At 35.0% G+C, this 13,927-nt stretch overlaps 1 protein-coding gene across 3 annotated transcripts in view; it reads right to left on the bottom strand.

Annotated features, from left to right (window-relative positions):
- KIF2A (kinesin family member 2A) overlaps positions 1-13,927 on the bottom strand; it is a 75,822-nt gene that overhangs the window by 23,808 nt on the left and 38,087 nt on the right. For 2 of the 3 annotated variants that reach the window (XM_045895348.3, XM_045895334.3), the window contains exons 2-9: positions 9,681-9,775; positions 8,848-8,967; positions 6,965-7,019; positions 5,179-5,301; positions 4,508-4,608; positions 2,184-2,279; positions 621-675; positions 66-228 (exon numbers count right to left, since the gene is read on the bottom strand). In XM_045895348.3, the coding sequence (XP_045751304.1) occupies positions 66-228; positions 621-675; positions 2,184-2,279; positions 4,508-4,608; positions 5,179-5,301; positions 6,965-7,019; positions 8,848-8,967; positions 9,681-9,775 (808 nt within the window). The remainder of the gene's footprint in view (positions 1-65; positions 229-620; positions 676-2,183; positions 2,280-4,507; positions 4,609-5,178; positions 5,302-6,964; positions 7,020-8,847; positions 8,968-9,680; positions 9,776-13,927) is intronic. The other variant, XM_045895342.3, reaches the window with a different exon arrangement.

Raw genomic sequence — 13,927 nt, 5'->3', positions numbered from 1 at the left:
GCTTCAGGGTGGTGATAAATATACAGCATAAGAACAAAACTGTTATTTAAAACAAATTTACCTACCTGTAAACCATTTCATTAGGAGCTGAGTCATCAAAGGCATAATCAAAACGAAATGTTTGGTTTTCTAGGTACCTTGTTAAATCTACTTTTTGTTTTGGTTCATGTACCATCACAACATCTTTACTAGGGATTGTGATTACATCAAGATCTTTCATTTGAGTTTCTAAAAGAATAAATGAAAATCAATGCCCAGTAATTTTCACAGCATTTAAATGTAATAAGTACTTTCTAAAAAAGTAATAAGAATTTTAATAGAAGTATTAATTCTATAAATATAAATATCTCATAAATATGCCATTCAAGAAGACATATTTCAACAACCAAGTAAAAAAAAAAATACTATCAAAATTTATGTGAAGCAAGAACCAGAAATGGAATGATTCATAGAGTAATAACAAATCAGCAGATCTAACCAAAGAAATCTGCATAATGATTATGTACAAATAAAATGATTTATATTTAACTCTTCCAAATGAATTTAATTTCTGCTATCATGAAAATAAATACCAACTGGACAAAATCAACCTTTCATTAAGAGTTCAAAAAGCATCATACCTTTTTTATTGAGTGGTCGTTTTCTTACACAAACACATATCCTATGTTCATCAATCTAGAAATAAAATATTTTATTTCAATATTTATCAATTATATAAAACACTGAAAAGTCAGTTATGCAATATTTCCTACAGAGATTTTAGAAATTTATGCACTGCATAAACAGGATAAATAAACTTAAAAAACAAATTAGGATGTACAAATTTTAATAGTTAAAAGACAATGATTTCTAAAATTCTGAGCATAATGGAAAAGTACTCATTTTGTTATTTGGTAAACAATTAGGAAATAACTCGTAGAGGCCTCTACTGTTCCTATTAGTAGCATAAGGTTCACATTAGGAAGCTACCTTACTTCAATATATGCTGCATATAACAAAAGCAAAATTTCCTACCAAGTGGTGTACTGTCAGGTTGATTAAAGGGAAAGGTGCTGACAAAGATAACTAAGAATAGCAAGAAATGCAATTCTCAGATTATTAGTGAGCAAAATAACTCCAAAAATTTTATAATAGCTAATTCTTACACATAAATATTTTTTCATAAAATTTATGCTCCCAATACTTCCCCTTTAATAATAAATCTATAACACAGGGATTGGCAACATATGGTCTGCGGGCCTAATCCAGCCTACTACCTGCTTTTGTCAAGTTTTAATGAGACAGTTGCACTCATTTGTTCACATATCACCTATCACTGCTTTCATACTACAAAGGAAAAATTGAGTAGTTGTGATGAAGACCATATGGTTCACAAAGCCAAAATTATTTACTATCCGGGCCTTTTAAGAAAAAGTTTGCCAATCAGATGTAGTAGATTAAATACATGTAGGTGTAGCAAGGACTAATATATACACACAAGTATTATGAACAACAACTCTCTGAAATCCTAAACAATACATCAGCCTGACACAAATGTATTTTATGTACCCAAGCTATTCTGTATATGCTAGGTCAGATGGATTATTTTTCTTAAGTATCAATTACTCACAAAATAATCCCTGTCCAAAAAATTCTCATTCTTCAAGAGGAAAGTAGTTGAGTAATAGGGAAGCAGAATATTTTTTGAGCACTAGATTTCTGGTCTAGTATGGTCCTCAACAACCATCACTTACTGTTAAAAAGCCAGACTAACATTTATTTAAAAATAACAAATTACCTAATAAAAAATTAGTCTGATGGTGGGAATTTATAGCCCAAATCAAAGAGGAAATAAGCTTGGAACTGGGATAAAAGTTTCAGTGATGGTCAGAAAGGAGAATGGGTCTTCTGACATCATTCCTTTAACTGCTGTTCTGCTCTACCAAAGACAGAGAGGCTTTGCTTTGAAAAGAACATCTCTGTGGGGAAGCATGTCTGATAAATCAAAATATGGGAGATAATCATAAATGTGAATGATTTCTTGATTTTCACCTTAAAACACGGGGAATGTACACCTATAAAGAAAAAAAAACACTACATAGCTAAATCCAGTATTAAGTGGGCAGTGAACATGTTTTGTTTTGTTTTGTTTTTTATTAACAGCATAAAAAAATTCCACAACAATAGTTTACAAAGAATCTTACAGGATCTGCTGTTGTTAATGGTCTATAATCCAAACTTCCTCTAAAGTCTCTGATCATACACATAATTTCATAATTTGGGTTTGTAGCATCAACATCCTACACGGAGACAGAAAAAATTCATCATTTATTATCATTACAATAATGGATATTGTTGCATTTATGTTTTTGTTTTTTAAGTAGGCTCCACGCCCAGCATGAAGCCCAATGTGAGGCTTAAACTCACGATCCTGACTGAGATCAAGAGTCGGACACTTAAGTGTCTGAATCACCCAGCTGCCCCTGTTGCAAATTAAATATGGCTTGCAAATTAAAATTAAATTCACAGCTTGTGGAGTGTCTGTTTTATTTTTAAGTTTTTAAAAAATCAATCAATCAATCAATCAATCAATCAATCAGGAGACTGTGTCATTGCCAAGCCCAAACTCAAACTAGAGGCATCATAAAATTTAGTTTCCAAGTTCAGGATTAAAAATATGCCCAGTAATCATATTTCATATTAAATACATAATTCTATTAGCCTACATACATTCTGTTATTAACTGTAAACCAAACACTCCTCATTAAAACCACCCTTGAGGGGAGCCTGGGTGGCTTAGTCGGTTAAGTGGCTGCCTTCGGCTCAGGTCATGATCCCAGAGTCCTGGGATTGAGCCCCACATCGGGCTCCCTGCTCAGCAGGAGGCCTAGTTCTCCCTCTCCCTCTGTCTGCCACTCTGCCTACTTGTGCTCTCTATCTCTGTTAAATAAATAAATAAAAATCTTTAATAAAAAAAAAAACCACCCTTGAATTATTTCAAAAATTCATCTGTTACACATATGACTTAATCATCCTAGAAAATGAAGCAAGAGAGAAATAGCGCTCATCTTAAACATCAGTAAAGAGCTCTAGAAAAATTGAAATTCTACAAAAATTCATTTAATCAGATTTTTCTTCACCATGCTTAATCCAGTGATTAATCCAGCAAAGTAGAAACACAGACTCATTTATGTTTTCTGTTTTGGTTGACTCTCTAAAAACCTAAGGCACGGTAAAACCACCTCAAATGGACAGGACTTAAAGGAATCAAAAGATAATTTTTGAAACCTTTAAAATTCAAATTACTGAATGTTGACTGCAATTTACTTTTTTGCTTCAAAACTGAGAAAATTCAGATTAAGACACACGTATCAATAGGTAACAGCCTCTCTTAGCCATGAGTAATAAATTATTAAACATTCTAAGAAGTCAGATTTTTTTCATGCACCATGTACAGATTTGCTTTGAATATAAATTTCAAAATTGTTAATGAAACTTACTTTCAATTAACTTTCTTTTAGGAAACAACAACAACTATGTCAATGGAAAAAGTGAATGTAAAGTTAAAATTAAGAGATCACAAAGAGATATGAAAATATTATGAGGTTCCCATAGGAAACACCAGGTGGCATCTGTGCTAAGTATCAGCAGATCTATCTGTATTGTGTTTTACTTATTTCAAAACCCAACTGGCCATTCTCAGAACACTTTAAGATATAACCTGATTTATTCAAGTTGAATTTTATACTGGTTCCTAATTCTATAACACAACTTCTTTATGATTAAGGGCATTTGAATATACTTCTAAATAAAGAAACAATCCTGACGTTTTAATAGAGGAACAAGTTCTAAGAATATAATAGATATAATACAATAGATATAATACACTAGAAATTATATGTACAGAAACAGAATTTCTAATAGGTGAAGACCTATATAGAGATAGAAGACCAGTCTTCTATATAATTTTTCCATTGTTAGTAAAAAATTTTGTTACCATCTAAAGGGAACATGGGAGGCACAACAGAGATACACTTTTAATATCTAGTATAAATTAAAACAGAAAGAATTTCCCCTTTCATTCATATGCTGAATTTACTAACCATGGAAAAACAGTAATAAAATTTGTAGTATAATCGTCTACTTTATAATCATCTACTTTAACTAGACATTCTTCTGAATATATTTTTAGATCTTTTTAGAAAGTCAAAGTCTTATTATTCTTGAAAGGTGTAATGGCTGCGTTAGAATTGTAACACAATGGATTATTATTCAAAAATGGAACAAATGTTAGGGCTACACATATCCACTAAAACGTGAAAAGTACATGTAGTAAAAATCTGTTACGGTAACGTATTTTCACAAGAGTTTACATTATTTCTCATTATCAGTTTAGATTTCAACTAAAGGAACTATATTGAAATCTTTAATTGAATGCCTCAAATACTTTTTCAAAAGCAAATCACTTTCACTGACACCATCTACATCTTCAGTTCATGCATAAACAAAATTTGTTTCTGTTACAAACCTGGGCTCTTTTTTCTCTAAGTTCTTGCTGCTGTAGTCTTCTTTTTTCTCGTTTTTCTTGTAATTTTTCTACTTCTTTCACACAATTAGATTTTCTACGTGCTGAAAGAAAAAGATGAGCTGTAGAAGTACAGCTTTCTTTTTTACAGTACTGTACTTACACACAAAAATTTTATGTATATTTCACCACATACACCCAAAAAACGGTACACAGTGACAAGGCATGCCTTTAACAACTATGTGCACTTATGAGCTGCTTTAACAAAACTAGGAACAGGACAATATACAGATAGCAGTCAAGAAAAATGACTTTAACATACTGATACATGTCATCTCTTGGTTTACAATCACAGATGTATGAATTGGAAAGGATTGAGAAGTATAAGAAATACTTCCATAACATCTGTCAAATTATCATCTGACCAGAATTTTAAATTCAAAGCAAGTGAAAAATTGTTATAATTTTGTATTTGTAAATTTTCTCCAAAATACACATTTCAAAACCCAATTAACAGACCAAACTAACAAAAAAAAATCTTCCACAGTGGTAAAATGAAATCTGCAATCAAGCTTATAATTAGACTTGTTACCATTTGGGGACTTCTAAGGATGACCAAGAGAGAATACATGTATGCCTAAAATGACTGAATCCTTGATACATGATTTACATACAAGGGGGTCCAAATTCCTTTTTTGCAGCTTGAACTGGAGATATATCTGAAACACTACCATTCTGTTGTGCAGAGGAAGACTGCTCAGGAAGCTGACTAGGCCGTGCACGTGCAGAACCAACCACTGCAAGTGAAACAAAATTTTTAAATTCAGAACAGAAAATCAGTAAAGGTGAACCCTAGTAAAAGGAACAGAGATATCTCAAAAGAACTGATACTTATAAGCTGTCAGTTTTCTACTTATGTGGGTATAAAGAGAATATGTAATAATTTTGTTCAATAAACTAACAAGCCAAGAGGTTTTCAAGGTAGTATGTGCAGAGACTGGGGTTCCACCAATGTAATTGTAGCTACAAAACTCAATCTGAATAATTTATGTAAAAACCAAAGCCAAGCTTGATTTTTAATAATCATTTAAAAATTGTAAGTGTGCAGGGGCGTCTGGGTGGCTCAGCCAGTTGAGTGGCTGGGTCTTGATTTCGGCTCAGGTCATGATCTTAGGGTCCTGGAATCAAGCCCTGCATCCAGCTCTGCGTTTAGCAAGGAGTCTGCTTGAGGATTCTTTCTCTCTCTCCCCCTCTCTCTTTGCCTCTGCCCCGCTCTAGCTCTCCCTCTCTCTAAAATGAATAAATAAATCTTAAAAGGGCCCCCCAAAATATATATATTTAAGTGTGCAAAATGTAAATTTTAAATTTAAATGCATTGTCATTTTGAAAAATTTACACAATTCTGAAGTACATAAAGTAAAAAACACTCCTTCAGCCCTCCCTATAATTGCAAATCCCACTCTTTGCTCCTCAAAGATGCAAATCTTCAGCAGAGACTTTCCCAATATATATGTTATAAAAGTGGAAAAATAAATATGAAGTAAAATATAAGCACCACATTTTACAAAGCAATATAAATTTTCAAAAGTTTCAAACACACAAGGGAAGGATAGTGTTTAAAGTGCAGGACTTTCCCTCTACCTCCAATCTCTCTTCTAATACCTAATGCCCATCCTGCCCCACAATCCCCACATACAGAGAAACATCACCACCAGAAATTACAATTCTGAATTGCTGAAGAGGAGAAAAGAAATTAACTGTGCTTTACATTTCCTTGCTGAAAATACACGGAAGACCTGCAATTAACTACAAATTGTACCCGTTCAACTTTTCTTTAGCTGACTCCCAAGTTACCCATGAATCTTTTGGGAAGACTGTTAGCCAGAAAGTCATGTAAAATGGGATTAGATTTACTACTATGAACTCAATTAACAGACTACTGCCCCATTCCTTTCTTTCTCATGATACTCTTCTCAAATCTGCAAAGTTATTGGGTAAAGGAGATTAATCAAAAATTGCATATAAGAGAGTTTCATATTCATCACCTTAATAAATCATTTTTTATATTATTGACTTTTTTCAAGATTTTATTTATTTATTTGAAAGAGAGAGAGAAACAGAGAGCGTGAGTCAGGGAAGGGGCAGAGGGAGAGGGAGAAGCACATAGAGAAGCAGGTGGAGAAGCAGGCTCCCCGCTGAGCAGGGAGCCCAATGTGGCACTCGATCCCAGGACCCCACGGATCATGACCTAGGCCGAAGGCAGACACTTAACTGACTGAGCCACCCAGGCGCCCCTATTATTGACATTACTGTATTAGGAAACCAAGAAGATACCAATCTTCAAATTAGCCACATAAAGTTTAAATGAATAATAATGTCAAGGGCAATATTCACCTTTGATTTACCTTGTTGGGGCCATACTAGAAAGTTAATAGACAAAATTAATAGATAAATGTTTACCTCTGTTATCTCTTGGAGGAGGGTCATTCTTAATAGAAGCCACAGTCCGTCGATTCTGTAAGAGAAAAATAAAAACGCTCATTGTACTTTCTCTCTTTTCTCCTCATATATTTATCATAATTTGGGCTTCCTTTAATTAAACAAAAGTAGGTGAACATAATGTAAAACTAAAGAGAAAAAAACTATAAATAATCTTCTAATAATTACTACTAATACCATCAGTATTCAAGTTTTTTATGTGAGTACTGCCCACCACCTCTCCAGAAAATGCAATATTCCGGAATTAGCACAAGGCAGGCACTGCTCATATTAAGTCACTCAATCTTCACAACAACCCTACAGGGTCATTACTATTATTATTCTGGTTCCATAGATGAGAAAACTGAAGCAAGGAGAAGTTATTTCAGTTAAGGGTATAGTTTTAGCCACCATGCTAAAACCATGCAATACATTTCAAAGGTATGTATTACATTTCATCTTTGGATGTCAGAGTAATCAATAAAATACTGGTTTTAGACAACCTACCATCTAACTATTAAACTTAAATATCAAAATACCATGATATGCTCACTGTCATTTATACTAAAAGACTTTTAGACTTTCAAAAACTTGGAACTGCATAGACTAGGACAGCAAATTTTTGATCCTATCCTTTATTTACCAAGACTTCATTTTATTCACCTGAAAAAAAGGTATCAAATAATGTCATGGGTCTCAACACTAGAGAGAACATTTGCACATTTAAATCAGATAATGATTTTAATAGTAATTAAAAGAATACTAATGCGAGGGCTTCAATTTAGAGAAAATAAAACTGAACTGCTGGGAGCAGGCAAGGCATCAGTATTTTGAAAAATTCTCTAAGTGATTTTAATGCACAGCAAAGGTTCTAAATGACATACGAAGAAGGATCATCTATGAAGATCCTTCATGGCTGTGAAGCCAAATATGAAAAACAATCCATCTACAAGTCATAACTAATGACGTCTAAGCAGGGACACTCAATATGCTGAATTATATGAATTGAAAATCTGCATAATTTAAAAGGTAGAATGTTTTGCTGATATTGTTAAGCTTCTATCACATGATATTTGGATGCTGATGTATGTCTTCCCTGTAAGATACCAAGTTCCTCTAGGGTTAAAGTCATGTCATTCATCTTTGTGATAAAATCAACAATGTAGAAAAATTAACAAATGCTTGTTGAACTAAACACACAGAACTGCAGATTCAACAACTGTGAGTGACTACATGGTTTCAAAAGAGCTGCACTTTAATACACAATTTTAACAGTGAGAGGTTTCAATAGGAAGGAAGAGGAATTATCTTTTAAAGTAATAAAAATGGCATGGCTTTTATTTTTATAAAGATAATCTCATTAGAGAGGATATATAGCATGGTCTTAAAGTTTATCTTCACAGATAATACAGAAGTAGTTAAACTGTACTCTATCATTTCCCATTTTTCTCTAATAAACATAAATAGCAGAATTACTATTTTCAAAGACTACTGGAGTGGGAATTTATTATGAGTAATAAACATTCTTTCTTTATCTAAGTCATATATTCCCTCAACAAACACTGACAAGCAAATGGTTTTGACATCCCTATCTCCTGGGGAGCAATTAGTCTTAGGAAAAATCCTAATCAGGAAAGAATTTCTAAGATTTTACCTAATAATTATTTTAACTGTGAACTGGACAACCTCAATCCTTGAAAGAATGTATGCATAAACATGGCATGTAGGTGGCAGAAAGAATTACAGGTTTTTTTTAAAAAAAGCAAACTAATACTTAAAATATACTCTTTATAGTCTATTCATTTCAAACCAGAAAATACACACGCACACCCCCCCCACACACCCCTACTCTAAATTTTACTAACCTTTACAATTTTGTTTACTTTGGCTGAAGATGTTGGAGGTGGAGGTGTTTCTGGACTGGGTTCAATTTCTTCATCAGGTACAAGGTCAGGGTTAAGTGAAAAGATGCTCTCAAGGTCAATCTGTTTTTAAAAAAATGCATGTATCTTTAGAGTAAATTTTGACAATTAACCTTTTATTTTACAAATTTACACACAGAGAATGACTGTTAAATGATTTCAGCCTCATGAACAGTACGGCCTTGAAAACAAAATTATCTACAATTGCAACCCACATATTAAGACAGCTATTAATACAGCATTTTGTGGTCTTGAGAATATGTCCCAACACTTACAACGTGCAGGAAGAATCTACCTTTCTTTGAATGAAATGTTTTAATCATTTGAAAGGTTTTCCAGAAATGATAAAGAATGTATGTACTATATAAAAAAGTATATACTTTTCAGTTTTGTTTTATATTTGGAACCTTGATTGCAGGACGAGAAATAAAATTTAGCTCAGTGATTGGGGCGCCTAGCTCAGTCAGTGGAGCATGCGTCTCTTGATCTTGGGGCTGTGGGTTTGAGCCCCATGCTGTGTGTAGAGATTACTTAAAAATGAAATCTAAAAAAAAAATAAAAAAATTTTAACCCAGGGGCGCCTGGGTGGCTCAGTCGTTAAGTGTCTGCCTTCGGCTCGGGTCATGATCCCAGCATCCTGGGATGGAGCCTCGCATCAAGCTCCCTGCTCAGTGGGAAGCCTGCTTCTCCCTGCTTGTGTTCCCTCTCTCTCTGTGTCTCTGTCACATAAATAAATAAAATCTTTAAAAAAAAAAAATTTAACCCAGTGATCATACCTCTTTGCCTTTTGTATCTCCATTTTCTATCCATTCAACAGTTACACTTTCATTATCTTCATTTAAAGACGTTACCATTGCTTGATGTATTCGGCCTAAGTGGGAATAAAATATACATTTTAATCCATAAACTATGGTATTCCTAAACAATGTCAAATACAATTTTATAACTTACAAACTTTTGGAAGACCATGATCCTAGTTTTCTTACAAGGGATTTCCATACTCTCACACAATTAGGGAATGGACTTTGTCCATGTAATCATTAATCAATGTGCTGTCAAGACCAGAACTCAAGAAACTGGATTAGACTGAAAGTGCATTTTCAACAAACATGAAAAATGGTTACACAATGGCAGAGAATGTCCGAAATTTTATACCACTATATAGTTCTAATCATTACAAAGTTTCCTTACTATGAGCTGACCCTGACTGTAGTACAAAACAAAAATTCCAAAACCAATTTTTTAAACTAATATAAAACATTTTATGTAAAAACCACTATCATATATTATACAATAATTAGACATTATTTTTATAAGATTGGGAAAAGGATTCTAAGTCCACTAAGGTTGGAAAATGTAATCCAACATATTGTCTTTCTGCATGCTGCCTATCCAGATCTATTCTATACCTTACCTTCTCTGGCAGCTACCTAGTACTTACCATCTGTAGAGAGAGGACCTTACATCTAATGTATTAACTTGTTTTCCCTCTCTTAACAGACTGTGGGCGTTACTTGTTAATAACCATAGAACTAAGTATTTTTAATTATTACAGAATATTCCGTTATGTTTATTACAACTTACTTCATATCTATTGATAGTCACTTAGGTTATCTGCAATTTTTTGCTATTATAAACACTACAATGAATACTATGGCACATGTGTCATTATACACTTGTCAGATTATTCTTTGGAACAAATTCCTAGAAGCAGATCAATAAGTTTTATAAGTATTTGTGTATTTTTTACTTATTTGTTTTCATCTTACCCACCCACTTATTAATCAAAGAAGGATAGAAACTATTTGTTATAGATCCGCATCTACATATTATTTAATAAAATGCTGAACATATGGAATTTTCATATGTATTTCCTGAATGAAATCCTAGGGACATCAATAATTCACCTTTAGTTTATACCTCTTTAAATATCTAAAAAAAACCCAACAACCCCCCAACTACATAGTATATAAAACAAACAATGTTACTGTAATAATAAGGCACTTACTGAGATAAGTGGACATTAGAGAATTGGGTGTTGGGGGTAGAAAGAAATAAGCTGGAAAATACTGGGAGGAATCAAGGGAGAGGCTTTTAAAAGGGGGAAATTAGGTAATATTTACTGCAATTTGATATGGGCAAAAAATTAGGTAAACAACGAGAAGAAGTGGTATGTGTCAGGTCCACCAGGAAGCAGATATTGAGACAGGAGGACAAGAGTTTTACTGTGAAAGATAAAAGGGGGAGTAAAACAGGAGTAGGCATGGAAAACTTTCAGACTGTGATATAGATCTGAAACCTATGAAGGAAAGGGGACATAAAATAGGACGGAGCAGACAGAGACTCAGACCCTGACACAGATCTGACAAAGTGCTGCCCAACCCAGCAGGGAGCTCCGAAGCAAAGACTGCCTATTAGAACTGTCCCACATAGGGCCAAAATGGAAATACCCTAGTACCCACACCATGCTCAGTCACTAGCTGGAGGTTTCCCAGGAAACACAAGGCCTCAGCACAAAATCTAAGGAGCCTAAAGGTATTAATACCCAGAGGCTATGAACTAAATGTACTCCCTGGAGCTGAAAGAGTGGTTGAGTTCCTTAAAGGGAGATCCAGGCAGTGTATCTTCATAGATAGGTGCAACAGGATATGTGAAAAAGACTGAGTTTAATTGGTAGCAGAAGAGTGGACCCCAGAGAGCCATGACCTGCCTTGATGAGCATTACAATTTAGGAGGAGCTACCACTGCTGGTAACCCCACATTTATCACCATCTCTACAACATGAGTAGTGAGGCTAAGACCAGCAGCTACTGTCTCCCAAACCTACCACCCTGACAGCCTCAAAACAGCAATACACACTAGCAGGAACAAGACGACTGCAGCAAAGGTTTTGGGAAAAATAAAGCATTTTAATATAAGACATTGATATGATTTCATCAATAGGAAATGACTCCAAAGAAGATGTACTTAAACACTAGACTACCAGAAAGAGTAACTTTCAGCAGGAAATGGAAAGGCTGTAGTTGAGGTTGAAGAGGAGAAATAAGGGTTCCCCATGCAATTACCAACAGAATTACCGTGATAATGAGAATGAGGAAAAGCATATCATGTTGCAAAAGCAAGACCAATACCACATTCCTACTGTTAAGCATCTACTACAATATTCCAACTTCCCTTGGGAAGGAGTAGACTACAAGACCTATCTCACAGGGACCTTATTAACCTCCAAAGACAGTCTAGAGACATGAGCAACAAAGAGGATAAAGAAAATCAAAATTTTGTTTTCAAAACCCATTATCAGCAAATCTTAACAGTGGTCTCCAGAAGTTCAATTACTAATGCAGACACCCAGAAAACCTTAAGCCACAAGTTAGCAAAGTCAAAAGCAGCTGATCCATTAGTTAAAAATAAGCTCTAGAGTTTTAGAAAGGCAGACCTGAGAAAATATTGGCTTATCTCTACCACGGTCCAGTTTACTCAGCCAACAGGAAGAAAGAAATATGAAATTCCAATAACAAGAAATGAATAAAGACCAGTGCTGAATGAATGAATCAAGTCTTAAGTGTTTGCTTTTTTGCCGATGGATGAGATAACCAGAAATACCTACAGTATGGGGTTTTGCTTATTTTTATCAAAAGCTGTCTCTAAAAAAATGTTTTAAGTCTAACTTTACCCAATATGACTTGAAAGGTTTATTTATTTATTTATTTATTTTATTTATTTATTTAAAGGATTTTATTTATTTATTTGTCAGAGAGAGAGCACAAGCAGGGGGAGTGGCAGGCAGAGGGAGAAGCAGGCTCCCCACTGAGCAAGGAGCGGATGCGGGACTTGACCCCAGGACCCCAGATCATGACCTGAGCCGAAGGCAGGCGCTTAACCGACTGAGCCACCCAGGCGTCCCTAACGGTTTTTTAAAAAAACATTGTTTTATATATAGTTCAAGTGAGATACTCAAATTTCTCATTTTTTAAAAAAGATTTTATTTATTTATTTGACAGAGAGATAGAGAGAACAAGTAGGCAGAGAGGCAGGCAGAGGGAGAGGGAGAAGCAGGCTCCCCACCGAGCCGGGAGCCCGATGTGGGGCTCGATCCCAGGACCCTGGGATCATGACCTGAGCCAAAGGCAGCCGCCTAACCGACTGAGCCACCCAGGTGCCCCACAAATTTCTCATTTTTAATTGTAATAAAAAAAAATTTTTTCCAAAGCATCCCATTTCTCTGATTTGAGAAATTTCTGTATTCCAACCTTACTAATTCATTGTCCTTTGACTCTCTGATTCCCCCTTTACTTTATTGTAAATTATATCATATACACTTCTACATTAAAAAAAAAAAGAGAGAGAGAGAGAGCAGGATACACCTGTGTATCCACCACCAGCCAGGTTAAGAAACAATACCTCTGAGGGGCACCTGGCTGGTTCAGTTGGTGGAGCATGCGAATCCTGATCTCGGGGTTGTGGGTTCAAGCCCCACGTTGGGTGTAGAGATAACTTAAAAATAAATCTTCAAAAAGAAAGAAACAAACAAGCAAGCAATACCTTTGAAACTCCATATGCCGCCCTCCCTAAGTGAATCTCCCTTTTTTTTTTTTAATTCTTAAAAATTTTTTACCATATTCCCTTCTCCCTCTCTTTTTCCCCGCCACCACTAGTAACCAGTATCCTATATATTTGAAGTAATCATACTGTGGCTTTTCTTTATAGTTTTACCACCTACAAATGTAACACTCAAAAAAATACCTGAACAGCTTACCTACTTTTAAACTGTATAAATGGACTGACACTTTAAAGATTTTATTTTATTTATTTGACAGAGACAGAGAGAGACAGCTAGAGAGGGAACACAAGCAGGGGGAGCGGGAGAGGGAGAAGCAGGCTCCCGGCCAAGCAGAGAGCCCGATGCGGGGCTCGATCCCAGGACCCTGGGATCATGACCTGAGCCGAAGGCAGACGCTTAACGACTGAGCCACCCAGGTGCCCCTCTGGACTGACACTACTTTAATACTCGTTTCTGTTGTAC

Source organism: Mirounga angustirostris, unplaced genomic scaffold (genome assembly GCF_029215605.1).
Source record: "Mirounga angustirostris isolate CCGP_5_RB_7025 unplaced genomic scaffold, mMirAng1.0.hap1 SCAF_7, whole genome shotgun sequence".
NCBI lineage: Eukaryota > Metazoa > Chordata > Mammalia > Carnivora > Phocidae > Mirounga > Mirounga angustirostris.
Note: the sequence above shows the minus strand (reverse complement) of the source record. Positions and strands in the feature narration are given on the sequence as shown.